The sequence below is a fragment of the Chelonia mydas genome, chromosome 1, assembly GCF_015237465.2.
Source record: "Chelonia mydas isolate rCheMyd1 chromosome 1, rCheMyd1.pri.v2, whole genome shotgun sequence".
Classification (NCBI taxonomy): Eukaryota; Metazoa; Chordata; order Testudines; family Cheloniidae; genus Chelonia; species Chelonia mydas.
In genome coordinates, this window is record NC_057849.1 from 48,206,753 (window position 1) to 48,226,874 (window position 20,122).

The following is a 20,122-nucleotide window of genomic DNA, read 5'->3' on the forward strand; positions in this document are numbered from 1 at the left end:
TGGTGGCCTTTATTTATATTTTTATTTATAAAATGCCCTCTAACATGTCTCAGGGACAAAAAACACTTAAGAATGTACATTTTTTGCCCTCCTCTAGAAGAAAAAAATTACAGTTCTCCCGAAATTCCCTTCCAAAACAATTTCTAATCAAACACTGTGTCATAAGGTCAACATACCAGATTATTGCTGACCAACACAGGAAAAAAAATTTTGAACTGAGAATATTCTATCACTTAACATTTAAATCTAGAATCTAAATCGCTCAAACACTTCAGCTGACCTCATTCACCATGCTGGCTCACTGGGAGAAAAGTTGTTTTTTCTATAGCTAAGATCTAGAACAAGTAAAGCTTTTCAAGATTAAAGTCAAACTCTGCTCTATATCAAGAAATGAACTAGAAAACTATGAAAACTTCTGTAATACATTTCCTGTATGCAGGAAACCATATTTTGCACTAGTTGGAGTACACAAGACTTCTTCAGTGTGACCCAAATCAGAGCCTTTTCAGTAACCAAATCCAGAAAACACAGTGGCACGGATAACTGTCTGAATGTGTAAGAAAATGCTGTAAACAACTTAAGAACATAACAACGGCAATACTGGGTCAGACCAAAGGTTCATCTAGCCCAGTATCCTGTCTTCCGACAGTGGCCAATGGCTGGTGCTCCAAAGGAAATGAGCAGAATAGGTAATCATCAAGTGATCCATTCCCTGTCACCCATTCCCAGCTTCTGGCAAACAGAGGCTAGGGACACCATCCCTGCTCATCCTGGCTAACAGCCATTGATGAACCTATCCTCCATGAACTTAACTAGTTCTTTTTTTAACTTGCCAGACAGACGTAAAAAAACTACAAACAAACAAAACATAACAAACTCCTCCTTTCACCACCTCCACGACCACCACCCAAGTTTATAGGGGTCCAAGAGCATTCCCATGTTTAAATTTCCTTGGACAAAAGACAAGCAAATAAAAGGAGCAGAAATAATTGTTTCCTTTAACCCACCAGCCACTTCTATTTTGTCTGGTTTACACAGAAAGATCATTCTCATCCAAGTCCCAATCTTGGCCAGGTGCTGAGAAAGCACAGACACATCATCATCCAGGTCTGATAAAAATGAAGATGCAGAGCAGCATGTCATTTGCATAAGGATGACCCTACGTCCCAAAATGTCATGCTATTTACAAGAGATTCTTCAGAGCGGATAAGCAATTGTTCAGAACCACTCTCCAATACCTCTTTGGCCTTGTCTAGAGTAGGAAAAAGGTGCTTATTTTCAAATTGAGTTTAACTATGTATATTAGTGCTAAACAGAATTAACAACATTAGCTCAATTTTATCAGGTTTAATTATAGCCTTTGCCTACTAAAAATGAGCAAACGATATAAAACTAAGTCTACATTGGTGCTAAATTGGGTTTTAAATTGAGTTGAGTTAATCTGATTGAAAATAAGCACCTTTTCCCCTACTCTACTAAAAGCCTTGGAGAGGAAACTTCAACTAGTGGCCACAGGCAGGTTAACAAAACCTCAGGCCTGGTCTACACGGGGCGGCCGGGGGGGGGGGGATCCATCTAAGATACGCAACTTCAGCTACGAGAATAGCGTAGCTAAAGTTGACGCATCTTAGATCGACTTAGAATCACTTATTTCGCGTCCTTGCGGCACGGGATCAACGGCCGCCGCTCCCCCGTCGACTCTGCTTCCGCCTCTCGCCCTGGTGGAGTTCCGGAGTCGACGGCAGAGCGATTGGGGATTGATTTATCGTGTCTACACTAGATGCGATAAATCAATCCCCGATAAATCGATCATTACACAGGGTAGTGTAGACGTGGCCTCAGTATCAAAGATTGCTGACAGATTTTAAAGGATCAGAATAGTTAAACAACTGTTGTCCATTATCAGGAAGAGATTAGCCACCAAATGAGTTACAGTCTCATTCCAAGTGAATAAGTGTCTATATCAGAAAATCCACCACAATTACCATAGTTGGCAGTTTTAAACAAACGGCCAATTAATCAACTAACCTACACTCTACTCCTGAAGCTGGTCCCTCTCCATAACACTATTGAGAAGTAGTGGATGAAGCCTACACTGTTGCTGTTCCACTATTTCGATGGAATACGAAAATTTATCTGTGCTTACTTGAAAATTTCCTTTTTTAAAATAATAAGATCCACAGATCCTTTACAATGGGTACTTCAGCCTGCTTGGAGGTAGAACCAGACCTATCAGTCATTAGCAGCCTGGGAACGTGCTACTTCCTGAAGTTCCCTCCAGTTCAGATAACTTCCACAGCCAGGATATTTCAAACCTACTTAAATTTACAGATTGTGCTAAATATACTTTGAGGAAAAACACAACAATTTCTCCTACTGCAAAGCTAGGTAAATACTAACTAATAGCAACAACCCCAAATCCTTGGATGTCAATTTCCATCTCTGTTCTTTATGATCCACTTGTCTCCATGGTAGGCCAGATCTGTGGACCTTATTACTTAAAGAAAGAAAATTTTCAAGTAAACATTGATACATTTCCTTATTCTTGGTGCATAGATCCACAGATCCATTAGAACGGGATTTTCATAGCAGTGTCCCACCACAATGGGAAGCAGGAATATGCTTTAAAAATGGACATCCAAAACAAGGTAAATTATATAAATATTGCCTCCATCTTTCCTTGGGCACTAAGGTGTGGATAAAATTTCTGCCCAAAGAAAGAAAATGCATTGGATAAGGCTGGATGAGCAAATATTCAGAATATGGTGAAGTCTAGCAGATATCAATAGCAGAGACATGACTACTCTGTCCTGAGATTGTCAACGTTCCTAAGGACTGGACTTTGATGCTTAACTGAAGGAGGAATATTTCTTGAATTTATTTAAGGAATGGATGCTATGACAGCTGTCTGAATTAAAATTACAATACTAAATATCAGTTAAAAAGCTCTCAATTTATTTAAAAAAAAAAAAAGAAACTCATCTGACTGAAGATAGTAGCCATCTGGAGGTCTACTCTAATGGACAGGAAGTGTAACAACCCTTCCCGCAAGGTTTCAATCTGGGCGATGCTGTAAGGAGCAGGACAACATGCCAAGGTTGTACTCTGTGACTGTGTGAGGTTAGGGCAAGATTGATGCCCTAAAGAGAGATTTAATGTTGGGATGTGTAAAAAACTGCCTTTTATTGAATACGCTGAGAACATTATACTACAGAGCCTTGACCTTTTTGCTGGGATGCTCACGCTCTCACAATAAAGCGCTCCAGGCTATGGCCACTCAAGGATATGTTTCACTTATTTAACATGGTAGTTATTCTACTGACCGGTGCACAGTCCACAGTTTAAGTTCTATTTGTTTCCTTCTCTTTTGGAGTCCATGACAGCAATAAGTCACCTCATCCAAGTATTCATTTTAAACCTGTCCGGTCCCAGAGGAAGGATTGGTTTTGCAACAGCAGATCTCTTCTGTGAGATAGGGACATCTAAAGATCCAATGCTATGTTAACCAGATCTGAGAACCACAGTATCACTAAAATAGCTGGAAACTGATTTGTCTGAGCATCTAATCCCAAGGTCCAAAGCCCCATATACATGCATGAAACAAATATGAACCTCTTTTCTCTCCCTTTTTCTTCTTTCCAGGGAGAAGCCCTTAGGCTAAGCAATTTTTAGGTTGCAATAATCTCCACTTTTGTTAGTGCTGCTTGTGAAAGCATAGGGAGTCACTCAGCATGTCAGATGACAGTTCATATTTGTTTTATTTTTGTTCATCTGATGCCACCTAAAAGTTTTCATGCCCAAAGAAGGCTGCGATGAGATGATGCCTGACTGAACTTGGCTGGCTGTAAAGGGCCTGTATATGAAGAGGCCATTCTTTCAAGTAAAAATCTCTCTGAGTTCAAAACACTGAATCCCTCACCACAAGGGAAAACAGCCACATTTATCTCTGACACCAAACCCAAGTTAAATATTGACTAGTGAACATTGAGGAAACTTCTGGCCTTATAAAATGGAGGCCAGGGCAGAAAAAAAATAAATGGTGAGTCAAGAGGCCTCACACTGCCCACTGTTTCTTTCACATCTGGGCTGCTGTCTCTTCCTTCACCCCATAGCCCATGTGTCTGGTGGGAAGTGATGGAAGTAATGATGAGAGACATGGCAACCTGCAACAGAGGTTGAAAACAATAACCTGGATATTAGGGCATGGTGATGCACAGCAGCAGCTGGGAATGACAGCATGATACTTTCCCAGTCTTTTTGGTGTGGCCAGAAATCCCTATCCCTTCAGTACATCTTCCCAGAGTGCATAAGGAAGAGTATATGGCTACAGCTTTTCTTGGGTAAGAAGCTGCAGACCTCCTATGCATTGTTTCACAATACTCGGCACTCTATTGTCGACCAGTGTCTATCTTCTGCTGTGTTGTTTGTTTGTTTAAATTTATTTTACTCTTTGATTTTCTAACTCTGATTTCATCTGCTGGCCTTCCTCCTGCAAGCAGGAAGAATTCCCTTTGCATGTTTGTTAAGTGGGGGGAGGTGCATGCCTAGAGGAATCAACACCTGTCTATGGCCTAGTCTTTTTTTCACTGATCTGTCCTGCTGCACTTTGAAGACGAGCAGAGGAACTCTCACAGAGGATTATCTGCCCTGCTGCACTTTGTGAAGGTCAGCAGGGGAAACAGCACCAATTTTATTATTCATTTATTCGCTCTTTGGGAATCTGTCCTCATAATCTGGCTTCAGAAGGAGGAGTGAAACTGGTCCCAAATTGCTCCAGAAATATTTCAAGTGGCTACCGATACCTCTGTCCTCAAAGAGGCTGGACAGAGACTGTTTCCCTTTCGGGTCTCTCAGGAAGGTCCTGTCCTGGTGCTCAAAGATGGGCTTCCCCAGGAGCTCCACCCCTCTCTACTGCCTGGGATCCACATGGTCCAGATAGGTCAGTGTTTTCCCCAAGGACTCAGCCTGGAATAGGAGTAGGGATTCCTAGAGGAGGCTGTTCTAGAGATGAGACGATGGGGAGGGAGCTGGGTCCAAAGGCCTTTTACCACTGTCTCTGGTGTTGGCAGCATCCACGCTTGTCCGATTCACTCCAGTTGTGACCTACAGAAAAGTGGAAGGGGACAGGGAGGAGGCAGTTGAGCTCCTCAGTCACAGGCACAGCTGCTAGTGTAGGTTATAGGAACTCAGATGTAATCTTCCATCTAGTATGCTGCCCTTCTGGCTTCACTCCTCTCCCCTCATGGGAAATGAAAAGGGAGTGGCTGCTTGCCCTGGAGCCAATTTCATTCCAGTCCTACCTGAGTCCTTTCTTACCAGGCAAAGAGGGTCTGAAGCAACCCCACCACACCTGAACTGCATCTTGCCCAGCAAAGCTGGCTTCCCCAACACTGTCTGGTTCCTCTCCTTCCCAGGAACGGGTGAGGCAACAAGCCAACCCTGCCATCCCTGGGCTGAGAGGGAAACTGTATCCTGCCTGCAGAGCCAACTGAGATACCCAGTGAGACACTAAGTAAGCGGGGGAGCAGGAGACAAAGGGCCTTCCTTTTGCTTCTAGCTTTTCTTGACGGAGCTTGCACCCTGAAGCCTGCAGAGGCACCATCCGATGCAAACACCTCAGAAAGGGACGCAGAGCTGAGGGGACAATTGCCCCAAAATCAAGTGCAGCCCTGGGACATGACTGGGAATTAGACAAAAACATTACTGAGGCCCAGTGTTAGTCTAAAATTTTGAAATAAAAGACAGGAATTTCCCACAGAAAAGTTCTGCGGCAGGGAGGGGTGGCTGAGATGCTGGCCACTGCCGGGAACTTCAGGACACAGGGTGTTCCCCTGCTGCCAGTGACTAACAGATCTGGTTCTGCCCTGAGCCGGAAAGCAGGATGAAGTACCCACGGTAATAGATCTGCGGATTTTGCACAAAGAAGAAAAAGGATTTTTGTCTACAGTCTTCTCACATCTGAATCTTTAGTTTTAAAGAAGGGTACAGAAGTTATGTATTTGTGAATTCCATGTAAACTGACCACTGACACTTGCATATATATGTTTATGCTATACATGCATGTTCTAACCATTCAAGATCTAAAAGAATTCGTCTACTGGGTTCACACCTCTCTTCTGGTTCCAGTCATGAGCATCACCAAGCTGAGCAACGTTATATGTATATCCATCTTGCTGTCGAAAATAATCATCGGTGCTGAACACCACGCCATCACGATTTTGACCAAGTAGAATACTGTTAAACAAAGGAAAAAGAAAACCATTACAAATTAACCAAATCTTATTCTTTAGAGGGTAAACAATAAAGTGATATAGAGAAGTTTAATGCTGTACTATTTTTGATCTTCGATACTTTCAGTTTTGTAGCTAAAAGAAACTCAACAATTTCCAACCCAAAATTAAGCGTTTTCTTTACTCTCCACTGTTTCTTCATTCGCTGTTTTTTCTCCCCTCCTCACAGGAGGTACACTTGTGCCTAATTTCCATGACAGTAGCAACTGAGCACATTCCAAATCTTTTAATGTATATATTCTCACAACACTCCTGGGAAGTATTACTCCCATCTTGCAGGTGGGTAGTATGGGATACAATCACACAGGGTGTTTGTGGTAGAGTTCTGAATTGAATTGGGTCTCCTGAGTCACAGACCAGAGCCCTAACCACTAGACCATCCTTTCTCTCATTTGTACCTGTGCAACTCTAGCACAGCGCTTCTCGCATGCGGCCACCAGGGGCTTTTCTTGTGGCCACACCCTCCTGGACTGTGATGGGGGTGGGGTGGGGGGTGAGTGGCAAAATAGCAGCATCTCCCCATCCCTGTTGCTCCTGGATACACCACATTAGTGTTGATTGCTGGGGCTGCCAGCAGCGGTTGGGCTCGGACCCCCTCTGGAGACACCTGGGGCACAACGCTGGAGGATCTGGCAGCCAATGAATTCCCCACCTTCCTGGAGCAGTGGGGCTCAGGTTTTGGGCTTCAGTCCTGAGGTGACACAGCGGCAGATTCTGACTGAGGGACTTTGGGCTCCAGCCCCGGGCTGTGGCTGTGAGGCGGTAGACCCCAGGCTCCGGCTGCAGGGCTTCAGCTCCAGCCCCCATCCAGGGCTTAATTTATCCACAGGCTTGGCAGGGCTGAGTAAGTCTGCTGTGAAATGTGATACTGGCATGTTTATTAACAACACTTTTCACAACAGACTTTCTATCTAGCAATAAATAAACAACAATCTTTTCGACTGGTCAGTGTGCATATCTATTTGTTTTTCCTAAAGCTAATTAAGTATTTTAGGAAAAAGTGTGAGAGCAGCCATCAGCAAGAGCTGGTGACCATACTCTGAGGCCACCAAAAAATTTGTCCTGAGAACCCCTGCTCTAGCATATAGTACATGCCTAGCCGGAGCAGCACAGTAAAACTAACAAGACTTACACGTCAATTACTCTATTGCTGTTGCACACCCAAGAAAAACAGGCAGTGGCAGCAGCACCAATGTAACAACCCTGCAGGACTGTTCTACTGAGGAAAGTCAGAACTGCAACAGAGCATATGGCTTTCCTTAAAAGCATCCCTCACTTTTAACTTAATTTAAAATAAGACAAGCAATTTGATTCACCCGTCCCCGTCCCCCCCGTCCCAAATTTAACTTCTCCCACTTTTGGTCACACAGAGAAATCATTTGATGAGTCCCTCTACCCTCCATCTTTCCTAAATTTTCAGTGGAAAACACTGTTTTAGTGTCACTGCACGCACTCTTAGCTCAACCAGGAGAAAAAAAAAAAGCACATTCCTCCATCAATGTAATACTAAATCCAATCACCACACTATCACTCCCTAATGCAAAAAATTAAATATCTTAATCTTAATAATTAAGGGTTTACATTTCATAATTATTTGATGCACGGTATTTTTTATTTAAAATAAAACCTTTGCCAACACTTCTATGCATTAAACAATCTTGGTTGACAATGGTTTCTTAAAAAGCTTTAAAGAAATGGCAAAGAAAAAGAGAATGATTTATGTTATATGAATTTCTGCTCTCTCTCCTTCTGTTGCTCTTCTTTCCTTTACCTGTTCTCTTACTAATCTATCCTCCTAAACCACCTCACCTCCCCCTCCACTTTAAATTTTCTTTTAAAATTTGTCAATGCCAGTTTGGTATTGTATCATGGATTGGATCCATTTAATACTACTACTGTTTCATTCAGACATCCTAACACTTTATTATTATTTAATCAATCAAATGTCTTTCACATTTCAAATATATGGGGCCAGAGAATTATGATTTTTATAAAAGCCATATCATCCCCAAAATAAACCCATCAAGTGTCCTCTGCAGCTCCTGTAGGATCCATCAGAAGAATAGTATGTACATAATTAAGGCCACAATCTACCAATGTAACACTATGTTGCCCCACTGAAGCCATGGAGGCCTGTCCAGTTCTTTTTAAGGGAATGGGACCATCGTAAATATGCATTTTATTTTCACTGGAAATGCTATTGCAATCTCAAATAAATCAGTAATGCAAAAGCAGTTCTGTCTTGGGAAAACATACCACTCATTGTCACCAAAATCTACTATACACACATTTTTATAATTCTATATTTTTATCTAATTTTGTCATCAACTACCATGATAAATAAGCCATTACAGAAGAGGTCTTAATTTTTATATGAATGATTTTATTCTTTTCAATTTTTAAATTCTGAATACAGCTAAAATTAACAAACTTTTGTTTTATCCAAAATTCATTTCAATATTGCCTAGTCATGCCAAAACATATTTGTGAACCAGGAAGGTTGATTTATTACAGCTCAGTTATAGGAACAGAATTATCTGCTACCTCATCAGCACAATCAAAATCTCAACCCAGGGTCAAAATGAGACTACTTAATATATTCACATTTATCAGCCACTTCTTAGACCCACTATTACTTTAACAGGTTTCAAGTAAACATGGTTAAATTTGTATGTACACAGCAGTCTTTCTGCCACTACCAACACATGTCCACAACTATCACACTGCCTAACCATATTGGTATCAGTGCATTCTTGGAAATCTAGGCAGCTATGTTATATGGCCTCAAAAGGAAACAGAGTAGCCAAAGGATAAGAAATAGAGCAGCATGTGGGGCATTGTATTCTGGGATGTCCCACATTTTAGAAACCAGAAAGGAGGAGAACAGGACAAATCACAAATAACGTAGAAGCATAAGTGTGTCAATTTGCACACTGAATTACCATACCTGTCCATAAAAATTTGCAATAACTTTACTCGTTAGAAGTTTAGTTATTACACGATTCTGTCCTTAACTTTGTGCACACAACCCACTGTCATCAGCAAGATAAGTCAGCAAGATCATAAGTAGTATATAATCTAACATTGTAGACCAATGTTAACCACACATCTTCATTAAAAATTCAACCACAGAAGGAATCTGACACCCCAATCCGCCAGATCAATCATGAAGATAAAGCTCATAACACAGTACCTAATCTGTTTCAGAGTAGCAGCCGTGTTAGTCTGTATCCACAAAAAGAAAAGCTACAGCTGTAGTTCCCGAAAGCTTATGCTCAAATAAAATTGTTAGTCTCTAAGGTGCCAAAAGTACTCCTTTTCTTTTTATCTAATCTGTGTATAATTTATATTACTTATGCATTTATAGCGCCCTAACACAGCAATTTATAATGGCATTAAGAATAATGAAATCCAAAAGATACTAATGATCCAAGTTGCAAGTAGTATGATCAAGACTGTGCTAAGAATGGTTTCAGAGTAGCAGCGGTGTTAGTCTGTATTCGCAAAAAGAAAAGGAGTACTTGTGGCACCTTAGAGACTAACCAATTTATTTTTTTCTTCCCCCACCCCTATAGATAGGGTTACATAAACATCTTTATCAATATATGTAATATACATTTAAAATGTCATAAATTGTAAGAATTTGAACACAAGTTTCCTCCTGAGCAAATAAAGCTCATAGTACTGATGCCTTTTTAACAACTTTGAGGTAAATGGTGAGTTTTCCCTTGCCTGACAGCACTTCATTTCCCCCCCAAAAAAAACTTTCTTCTATAGATACTACATTCCAGGAAGCCATGATTTCAGACAAGTAGCTGATTTTCTTATTCAGCTCAAGATAATTCTGCATTTTGGGAATGAGATCCGGCTTCCATATTATTCACCTACTGTATAAAACACATATACTTCAGGTGTAGCTATTCTCCCCAAGCAATAATTGACAATTCAGTAGATTCTTACAAACAAAAATTTCTCCTATCTTAAGATAAAGTACCTACCTTAATGAAACAGGTCGTAGATAACTAGGCCACAATCCACCAACTGGCTGCATATAGCCATAGTCATGCACCTCTGAGGAGCCCCAATGACTTTAACAAGTCTCTCTGCAAGGCTAAATGTGTGGCCTTCAGTTTTATTTTAAATTTTACAGTGTCATTGTTATGTACAATTTACATAGCATTTTATGTTGTACTGCCACATATCCAGCACATTCCGCTGTATTCTCCTATTTGCTAAAGTCAATATTGACAATGGCACAAAAGTCCTGCAATCCCAGAAACACAATAAATTATTTTATTTTCCATGTATTGGTTACCCCCAGCCAAAACTCTGAATACAGCACAATTAAGACAGTCATAACATATATATTAAAATTAGGGCTGTTGATTAATCACAGTTAACTCATGTGATTAACTAAAAAAAAAAATTAATTGCGACTAATCACAGTTTTAATCACTGTTAAACAATAGATTTCAGAGTAGCAGCCATGTTAGTCTGTATCCGCAAAAAGAACAGGAGTACTTGTGGCACCTTAGACTAGACTAACAAATTTATTAGAGCATAAGCTTTCGTGGGCTACAGCCCACTTTATCGGATGCATGGAATGGGTCATATAGTAAGAAGATCTATACATACATAGAGAAGGTGGAAGTTGCCATACAAACTGTAAGAGGCTAATTAATTAAGATGAGCTTACTCAATTCAATTATATTAATTCAAGCTCAGCAGTTTCTCTTTGGAGTCTGTTTTTGAAGCTTTTCTGTTGACCTAAGAGTGGCAATTCTGGCAACCTTTTCTCTGAGAAGTTCTAGTGCCCTCGTGCTTTGAAGTAGGGACTTAAAATTTGGCATGGGGTAACCTTAATGCCAAAGGTGGGCCATATGCCATCCTCATAAAAACCCAAATCTGGCCAAGTTATAAACCTTTGAAAAAAAAAGTCAGTTCACATATATTCAGCAGACACTTGCTAGCATAGCTAAAATCCCGGAAGATTCCATCTGTACTGAGCAAGTACTTCCCCAACAATTGTTTCTCTGGGCTGCTGTCAGCAAGAGCAGGAAGCATGTCAATCCTGTGGTTTTGGTCCCAGGCAGCATGGAAGAGGAAGCTGCCTGATTAAGATGCAGAGGGGACAAGAGTTGAGGAGGGGATTAGGGAGCAAACAGACAAGTAGAAGGGGGGAGGGGAAGAGACTGGCTGGGCAAAGGGACTAGGAATGGGAGCCAAGGTGGGAAATGGGGGGTTGGGTCTGGGAGCCAGTTCCCGAGGGGGTGGGGGAGAAAACTGAAATTAGATGAGGACCAGGCAGGGAGCAAGGAGGAGGAATTGGGACTAGCTGGGCAATGAGACTTGGAACCATTAGAAAGGGCAGAAGGAAGTGACGGAGAAAGATTTGATGAGGAGGCAGGGAATGGGGAGAGAATTGGGACTGGTTGAGCAAAGAGCCAGGAGCCAGGGTGTGGAATGAGATTGGATAAGGAGACCGAGGAGGTAAACTAGGACTGGGAGCCAGGGGAAATGGGAAAAGTGGGTGGGGAGGAAGACATATCAAACAAGGAGTAGAGGGGGAGGAGGAGGGATGGGAATGGCCAGGCAAGGAAACTGGCAACGAGGAGCTGATGGGGTTTGGGGGGAACTGGAAATGGGTTGGCAGGGAGACTGGGAGAGGAAAACTGGGATAGGGAGTCAGGAGGTGGTGACCAGGACTGGCTGGATAAGGAAACATGGCTTGGGATTAGAGATTGAGGAGTAGAGACTGGGACTTGGATGAGGGGAATGGGGTGGGAAACAGATAGGACTGGGACAGCTTGAAGGGGATGAGGCAGAAGGGGTCAAACTTTGAGGGAATGAGCAGAAAAGTCCTTGCCTACTAGACCACATTCCCCTCCAGACATTTCTCTGATTTCTGTATATATCTATGAAATCCCCTGGACCAAGTGTGCATCTCAGCATCCTGTAGTGCTGGTCTGCAAAGAGGATGACAACCTACTATTTCTACCAGTTACTCCATTAGCTCAAATGGCATAGATCTGTGTAGTAGATCCAAAGGTTCCATCCCTGCTGATGAATCAGGTGGTTGTTAATATGATGTCACATGATGAAATTTCTGTTTGTTCACTTTGTTTTTCAAAAAATCTAGGAAATTACACACAAAAATCTACATTTAAAATGTTATTAAGGATTCAGTCTTTAATTACATGATCACAGACTATTTTTTCCACAGGACCCATGCTTCTTTCAGAGCACAGGATGGACTTACTCTGGGAATGAATTAGGGTTGTGAACTGAAAGAGCTGTTGTCTGCCCTTACTCTTTGTTGCAGAAATTGAAAGGTGTGTAGTGAATGAGACAGGGAACTGCAAGAATAGAAAGAATTGGAGCATAGTTAAAGCAACTGAATGCTGCCTTGGAGAACTGGATTCTACCCTTGCCTTTGCCAACAAGTTCCTATGTGGATTTGCCAAGCTTCACATAAACCAAACTTTTTACAGATGGTCACTAATTGCGTGTCCCACATTTTCTAGATGCCTGACTTGAGACCCCTGGGTCTAATCTACAGAAGTACTGAGCACTCCCAACTGCAAATAAAATCACTGGAAGCTGTTCTTTGAACGTACAAAGTTAAGTGCTCTGAAATAATCAGGTCCTAGGTGTCTCAAGTTGGGCACACAAAGTTAGTCGATACTTTTGACCTTAAAGTATCTGTGTCTCAGCTCCCCATATGTAACACTGGGAAAATAAAACCATGTCATCTAATAGGGGTGTTGTGAAAACAATGTAATGTTTGTGAAGCACTCATATACTATAGCATCAAATGCCATAAAAAGCTTAAGAAATTAACAATTCTGTCTTTGGAGCAGGATTTGAATAAGATACAGTAAGAAAAGCATAGGAAACAAAATATCAAATAGCTGCTCATTAAGTGAACAGTGTCTTTTCTATGCAATGCATATGCACAAGGGGGCTCAAATTAAGACAAACTTAATTCTGGCATTTCCTAACTTTTTAGTGCTTGACTTAGCAAGCTTAATATTGTTTTTTTCCCCCTTTAGAAGAAGAAGAAAAGAAAAATAAAGTATTAAAGGAAGTTTTAGCGGATTTACAAATCAAAAACAAATGCTAATTATTACAACCGTGAGCTTTTTTTTGTTCCAAGAAATATTATGCAGTAATATGATCATCAAATCTATTTAACAGGGTAAGCTCCTTTAAATCATGCAGGAAGTGTTGTTTCTGGTGATTTTATTAAATTGAGTGAAACTACTGACTCAAAAGTTCCCTTAATGTAGGTTTTTTTGATGTGACAGATACATAAACTATGCTCTTTGATGACAGGCACATTGTCATAGAATGTTGTAAGACACAATGTACTTGAAAACTAGTTAATTAAAATAATTTTAAAAAAATTAAAAGTGGTGTCAGTTCATACCAGACTTGAGTCCCTGAGAATTTCTATAGTTTAACTAGCATACCTTCCTTTAAAAAACTTTTCTATCCCCTTTTGTTGTGGGAAAGGCCTTCACCAAATGTGGAAACTGAATGACTACACTGGAAAAACAGTGAAAGTGACTATAAACAAAGTTTTATTAAAATAATTACTCACAAATGAAACACACCGAAAACAAGAGGTGCTCTCTTTAGTCTCTTTCACTTCTACTAATCTTAAGTGTTATTTGTAAAATTAAACAACAATAGAAAATGTAAAACGTTCATATGAATGAGATTTTTCACGCTGATAGTGTCCCATTAAAGTTTATTTTATTGGCATAAAAGAGCACTTCTAATTTAAATGAATATTAGTAGACTTGGAAGAAGACATTTTAAGGAAGGAATTTGAAAGACCAGAGGGTGGCTAACTTTCATATTAGAAGCATTTGGAGTTTCAAGAGTCAGCATGGAAGAATGCATGAGTCACTGGATAGAAGAAAAAAAATATTTCTAAAACAAATATAAAACAGCTTTTTGTGATCATCAGCATTATTACTGAAAAAGACCAAAAGAACAGCTAACAATGAAGTGACTAATATTTCCAATATTCACAACTGTACCCCTTCACTATGTAACAAATAGGGCCTCAATTCTGAAGACTTATACATAAGAGTAGTCCCACTGACTTCAAAAATACTACTTGTGTAAATCTTTACAGGATCAGGACCTAAAACAAGAACAAACTAGCAGAGTTCTATTTTTTTTAATTATTTCAACATATACTTACCGAGACAGCGTTGTTTTCCCTGAGCCAGGAAGACCTCTTAAAATTAGAAGTAATTTCTGCAACCTACGTAACTTGTCTTCTGAAAACTGCTGAAAATTAAAATTGTGTATTCCCTCTATCTGGTAAGTTCTAGGATCTTTCCAACACTCTTTTCTTGTTTCACAGAAACCATTATTCATGCATCCATCCTGGTCGCTATATCCATTTCTGGAGACTTGCGTACTATGGATATCAATATGACCAGCATAACTATTATTCTGATCAAACAATGGACAGCTCCTGTGTGTACTGCCACTATTTCCATAGTAACCCACATAATTCTTGTGAGAAGGTCCATCATTCTGAGGATGGAGAGTATCTGGTTGATGTGGTGGGGAATTAAGAGTTTGAACATCTAAATGATGGTTGAACCTAGGAGGAAGAGGACCTTGAGGCATTATGAAAGATAGTGTTGGAGTTGGCTGCCATCCAGGCCTAAACTGAGGGACTGAATGGTTCCAGAATTTAGAATCAGCCTGCCAATTAAAATGATTCTCAGTTCTCCAGCCATTTGTTTCATTGTCAAAACATTTTGGTTCACTGCCTGTCTTCCGGCCACTTGGTTCATTATAGAAACGTTGTTCATTGTCATAATATGATTGTGTTCTATTGTACCAGGTATCTTGTTCATCCTTGTGAGATGATTGACTGTATTTATTACACGGTATAAATCGTTCCTGAGATGATTCAGTTTCTTTTTCCTGTAAGTGACCTTCTAACTCATCTTTATCACTTTCAAGCTGCTGAATTTCTTTATAAAATTGGCACAATTCCTCATCTATTTCTGATACATCACAAGAGAGAGTTTGAATTTTCTTTCCTTCCTCTTTGTCAATTCTGTTGTCAAGTACAGCATTTTGTTCCTCTCTGCCTGTCCTAAATTTAGTGAAATTCCTGGTTTCATCCTGTTTGTTCTCCTCCACAGGTCTGTAAACGGGCCCAATAAATACTTTGCTTGTACCATATTCTTCAGCCTTTACTGTGAATGATTTATTGCTAGTTTCTTTAATATTAGCTTCATCACCTTTTTCAGTAATGAAAGGGCATTTATTTTCTGTAACCTCAGTGTCTTTTATTGGAAGATTTACACTCTGCATGATCGTTGAATGAGTAGACTCAATAATCCCCGGCCTATTACAAGGGAATTCTTCACTGGATGTTTCCAAGACATTTGTATTTTCATTCTCTTTCTGCTGCACTTCCTGTTTTCCTTGGACATCAGAGATGCATGAAGGTATCCATTCATTGTTTATTCTCTCAGTGTCTGTTTTCATATGAGATCCCTGGAAACTATCATCACAGAATTTATCATGAGCTTCTTCTGTTGATTTCATTTTTTTAGAACATGGTTCAATTGTAATTTCATCTTGACATTCCGAAGGCCTTACTTTACATTCGGCATGAAGCATCTTAAAGAAAAAAAGCAAGAATATTAACAGTACATACACCTTTAGAATACATTATGCAAAATTACAAGTTATTCTAAGCTATAATTTGTAACATCAGAGTTTATCTACTTTCACAACTAAAATAAGTTAGTTATTCATTTCATCAAAGAAAGCATCCACTATAGGCTAATGTAGTTTTGGCTTTAAATAAAAGTTACCTATTTCAGTAGGTAATATAACAACTATTTTAGTACAGAGCTTTTCTCATCTTTCAGTGACAATATTAGCAATTTACTATCTGTGCTAAGCTATTTTTTAAAAGTGAATTTAGTGTTTCAGAAATAAATTAGATCAGCAGCCTGAATACTGGAATTCTCTAGTTATCCACAGGACAGGTTCAGTATGGGCATTAGCAATACAATTACTTACATCCTTGCCAACAAGCTTCAGTCCTTTTTCTACAGGGATCGCTCCTAAGAATTAGATAACCAAATGCCTGTGCTCAGTTAATGCTTGACCTTTCTACTCAGACTGCCAACAAAATGTTACTTAGAGCCACTGTGATGTAATTTCTATGATATGCACTAGACTAATCCAACTCATAGCCCACCAAACGAACACCTGTTAGATGCCATTTATTAATCAATAATAAACTAGATCAGATTTAAAAATTAAAGCTATAATCTATTATTAGTTGTATTACTATATCACCTAGGAGCCCCAGCCATGGATCAGGACCTCACTGTAAAAGGCCACTGTACAAATGGAGAACAAAAAGACTGACCTTTCCTCAAAGAGCTTACAGTCTAAGTACAAGACAAGGGACAACATATGGATACAGACAGATGGAAGGGTACAAGGAAATAGTGACACAATATTGGTCAGTATGACAGGCAGTAGTCTCCAAAGGCCATCATTATCACTCCTCTGAGTGTCATCCAGTCACCTACATACAAAGTTACCTAACCCAAAAATACATGGTCTTTCATGGCATTCCAGAGGTATATAAAGAATGCAATATCAACTGCCTTTCAAAAGACAAGACATATGCTATTTTTTTGGCATGAAATAAAGCGATAAATGCATCAGACAAGACTGTGGATAACAGACAATTTCCAGTTTCAAGTTCCTACTAGAGGATAAATTCTACAATTGTCTGTAACCTATTAAACTTCTGAACTCTGGAAAGTGACAGGAATCCAATAACTGAACTATAATAAAATTAAAGAGAACTCTCCAATTTGCAGGGAGAGTCAGATTCCCTTATCCAAACATGAAATTTTAAGTAGTTTTTATAGTCTCACCTTCCATTTACAGAAAAAAGTTTTGCTGTATGTGAGGAAGGTTAGCCTCTACCCTCCCGCTCCAATATGGAAATAAGAATAATTTTGCTACATGCATATTAGTCTCTTCCATCTCAAGGGGTGGGAAGAGAACTTTGCTGTTTTCTGCATTGTGAGTTACTCTGGGGATAAGACTGGACTTGGAAAGGAAGAAATGTCTCTCCTCTCTCGGGATGCAGATATTGTTAGGGTGTATGTGTACATATGTATATAGGTGTGTATTTATATATATGTACACACACATCTTTGTCTCCCCAATTGTCACCCATGCTGCAACCCCCAACTTCAAGAATGATACAGGGAATGTTGCTCTGTGTTATAAACTACCTCCCCTTGTCTCTAGGGCTAGGATGGAGGATGTTACTCTCTCCAGGTAGAGTGCAGGCTATTGTTGTGTTTGTCACAGTCTCTCCCCTCTCTCTGAAGTGGGTTGGGGGGGTGTCGATGTTTGTACCAGTCTCTCCCCTCTCTCCGTGGAGGGGAGCGTTGGGTAAGAAGTGTTACTGTGTGTCAGTCTCGCCCCTCTCTCTAGGGTAGGAAGTGTTGCTGTGGGCATAAGACAATCTCTCTCTCTCTGCGGCGAGTAATGATGTGTGTCGCAGTCTCTCCCCTCTCTCTGGGGTGGGTTGTAGGGGGTGTTGCTGTGTGTGTGACACAGTCTCTCCCTCTGTGCACGGGTGCATGTTGTTGTGTCCACCGCTTGCGCTCTCTGTGGGTTAGGGGTGTTGTGTGTGTGACAGTCTCTCTCCCTCTGGGTTGGAGGGGTTGCTGTGTGTCTGGCAGTCTCTCTCCCTCTGGGCTGGAGGGATTGCTGTGTGTCTGGCAGTCTCTCTCCCTCTGGGCTGGAGGGATTGCTGTGTGTCTGGCAGTCTCTCTCCCTCTGGGCTGGAGGGATTGCTGTGTGTCTGGCAGTCTCTCTCCCTCTGGGCTGGAGAGGTGTTGCTGTGTGTGTGAGACAGACTCCTTCTGGGCTGGAGGGGTGTTGCTGTGTGTGTGAGAGAGACAGACCCTCTCTGGGCTGGAGGGGTGCTGCTGTGCGTGTGAAACAACCTTTCTCTGGGCTGGCGGGTGTTGCCATACGTGTCTATCTCCCTCTTGGCTGGAGGTGTTACTGTATGTGTGTGACAGCAGGCTCTCTCTGGGCTTGGGGTGCGGGGGTTGCTGTGTCTGGCAGCAGGCTCTGTGCGGGCTGTGTGTGTGTGTGAGCAGGCTCTGTCTGGACTGGGGGTGTTGCTGTGTGTGTGTGAGAGAGAGAGAGCAGGCTCTGTCTGGGCTGGGGCTGTTGCTGTGTGTGTGTGTGACAGCAGGCTCTGTCTAGGCTAGGGGTGTTGCTGTGTGTGTGTGTGACAGCAGGCTCTGTCTGGGCTGGGGCTGTTGCTGTGTGTGTGTGTGACACCAGACTCTGTCTGGGCTGGGGCTGTTGCTGTATGTATGTGTGTGTGACAGCAGGCTCTGTCTGGGCTGGGGGTGTTGCTGTGTGTGTGTGTGTGACAGGGTCTCTCTGGGCTGGGGGTGTTGCTGTGTGTGTGTGTGTGTGTGACAGCAGGCTCTGTCTGGGCTGGGGCTGTTGCTGTGTGTGTGTGTGTGTGACAGCAGGCTCTGTCTGGGCTGGGGCTGTTGCTGTGTGTGTGTGTGTGTGACAGCAGGCTCTGTCTGGGCTGGGGCTGTTGCTGTGTGTGTGTGTGTGTGTGTGTGTGTGTGTGTGTGTGTGTGTGACAACAGGCTCTGTCTGGGCTGGGGGTGTTGCTGTGTGTGTGTGTGTGTGTGTGTGACAGCAGGCTCTGTCTGGGCTGGGGGTGTTGCTGTGTGTGTGTGTGTGTGTGACAGCAGGCTCTGTCTGGGCTGGGGGTGTTGCTGTGTGTGTGTGTGTGACAGGGTCTCTCTGGGCTGGGGGTGTTGCTGTATGTGTGTGTGTGTGTGACAGCAGGCTCTGTCTGGGCTGGGGCTGTTGCTGTGTGTGTGTGTGTGTGAGACAGGGTCTCTCTGGGCTGGGGGTGTTGCTGCTGACTCGGTTTCTCCCACACTGGGGCCCGACCAGCACTGTGCGGCCCACCCCGTTCCCGCTCCCCACCCGGCAGGGCTCTCGGGGAAACCCACCCTCGAGCGCCCTCTCACACGCGGGGGAGGCGCCCGGCACCGGCCGCCCCCCTCTCATCATCACCACGGCTGGGTGAAAGGACCAACCTCCAGGCAGAGACAGCAACAGCCTTCCGCGGCCTAGCCTGGCCTCCGGCTCGCAGCACCGCAGTCCCGGGCAGTTGGGGGAGGGGAGTTCCTACTGCGCTTCGCTCTCAAGATGGCGTTAGCAACCTCAGCAGCCACGCCGGGGTGAACGCAGCCTGGTGTGGGGCTTGTAGTGCAGCCCTGCCTGGTCTTAGAACTACAACGCCCAGAATGCCCCGCGGGCGGCCCTTCCGCCACAGCTCAGGTGTGGGGCCGCCCGGGAAAGGTCTGCAGAGAAGCGCCGGCAGATGCTGCTTGAACGTGGTGGACCAGGGCAGGCTGGGGAGAAGGTCTCTCCTGGGGTGGTGACTCTTACGTGGGTGATGCCTTGTACGTTGATGAGTCACAAGGAGACATTATTAGTAGGGTGCGGACCCCCCTTTTTGGGGGGTCCTTAACTGGGAAGCGGGGAGCTCCCCTTGTTTCGGAGGGGATGGGATACCCCCTGTTTGGGGCTTGGTTTTTAGGGCCACTGTTTCCAGTCTACCTCTCTGTGAATGATCTGTTTTCTGGGGGGGTTCTGCATGTGTTACAGTCTCTTGCCCCATCTCCCTGAGTAACAGGGAATGAGGGGAGAATTTCAGTGTTAGTTTTATGGAGTGGGACTGCAGACATGTAATAAGT

General features: G+C 42.4%; 1 protein-coding gene across 11 annotated transcripts in view; it reads right to left on the minus strand.

Moving 5' to 3' along the window:
* Positions 1–19,802, minus strand: part of LOC102945514 (NEDD4-binding protein 2-like 2) — a 105,546-nt gene extending 85,744 nt beyond the window's left edge. For 3 of the 11 annotated variants that reach the window (XR_003565607.3, XM_037892106.2, XM_027828306.3), the window contains exons 1-3: positions 19,460–19,684; positions 14,506–15,953; positions 6,110–6,234 (exon numbers count right to left, since the gene is read on the minus strand). Coding sequence is in view for 7 of the 11 variants with exons in the window: in XM_037892106.2 (XP_037748034.1) it covers positions 6,110–6,234; positions 14,506–15,953 (1,573 nt within the window). In the remaining 4 variants the exon portion in view is untranslated. Of the gene's footprint in view, positions 1–1,609; positions 5,104–6,070; positions 6,235–14,505; positions 15,954–19,459 lie in introns of those variants that run through there. The other 8 variants (XM_037892148.2, XR_005224261.2, XR_006286433.1 and 5 more) reach the window with 8 other exon arrangements.
* Between the last annotated feature and the right edge of the window lie 320 nt (positions 19,803–20,122).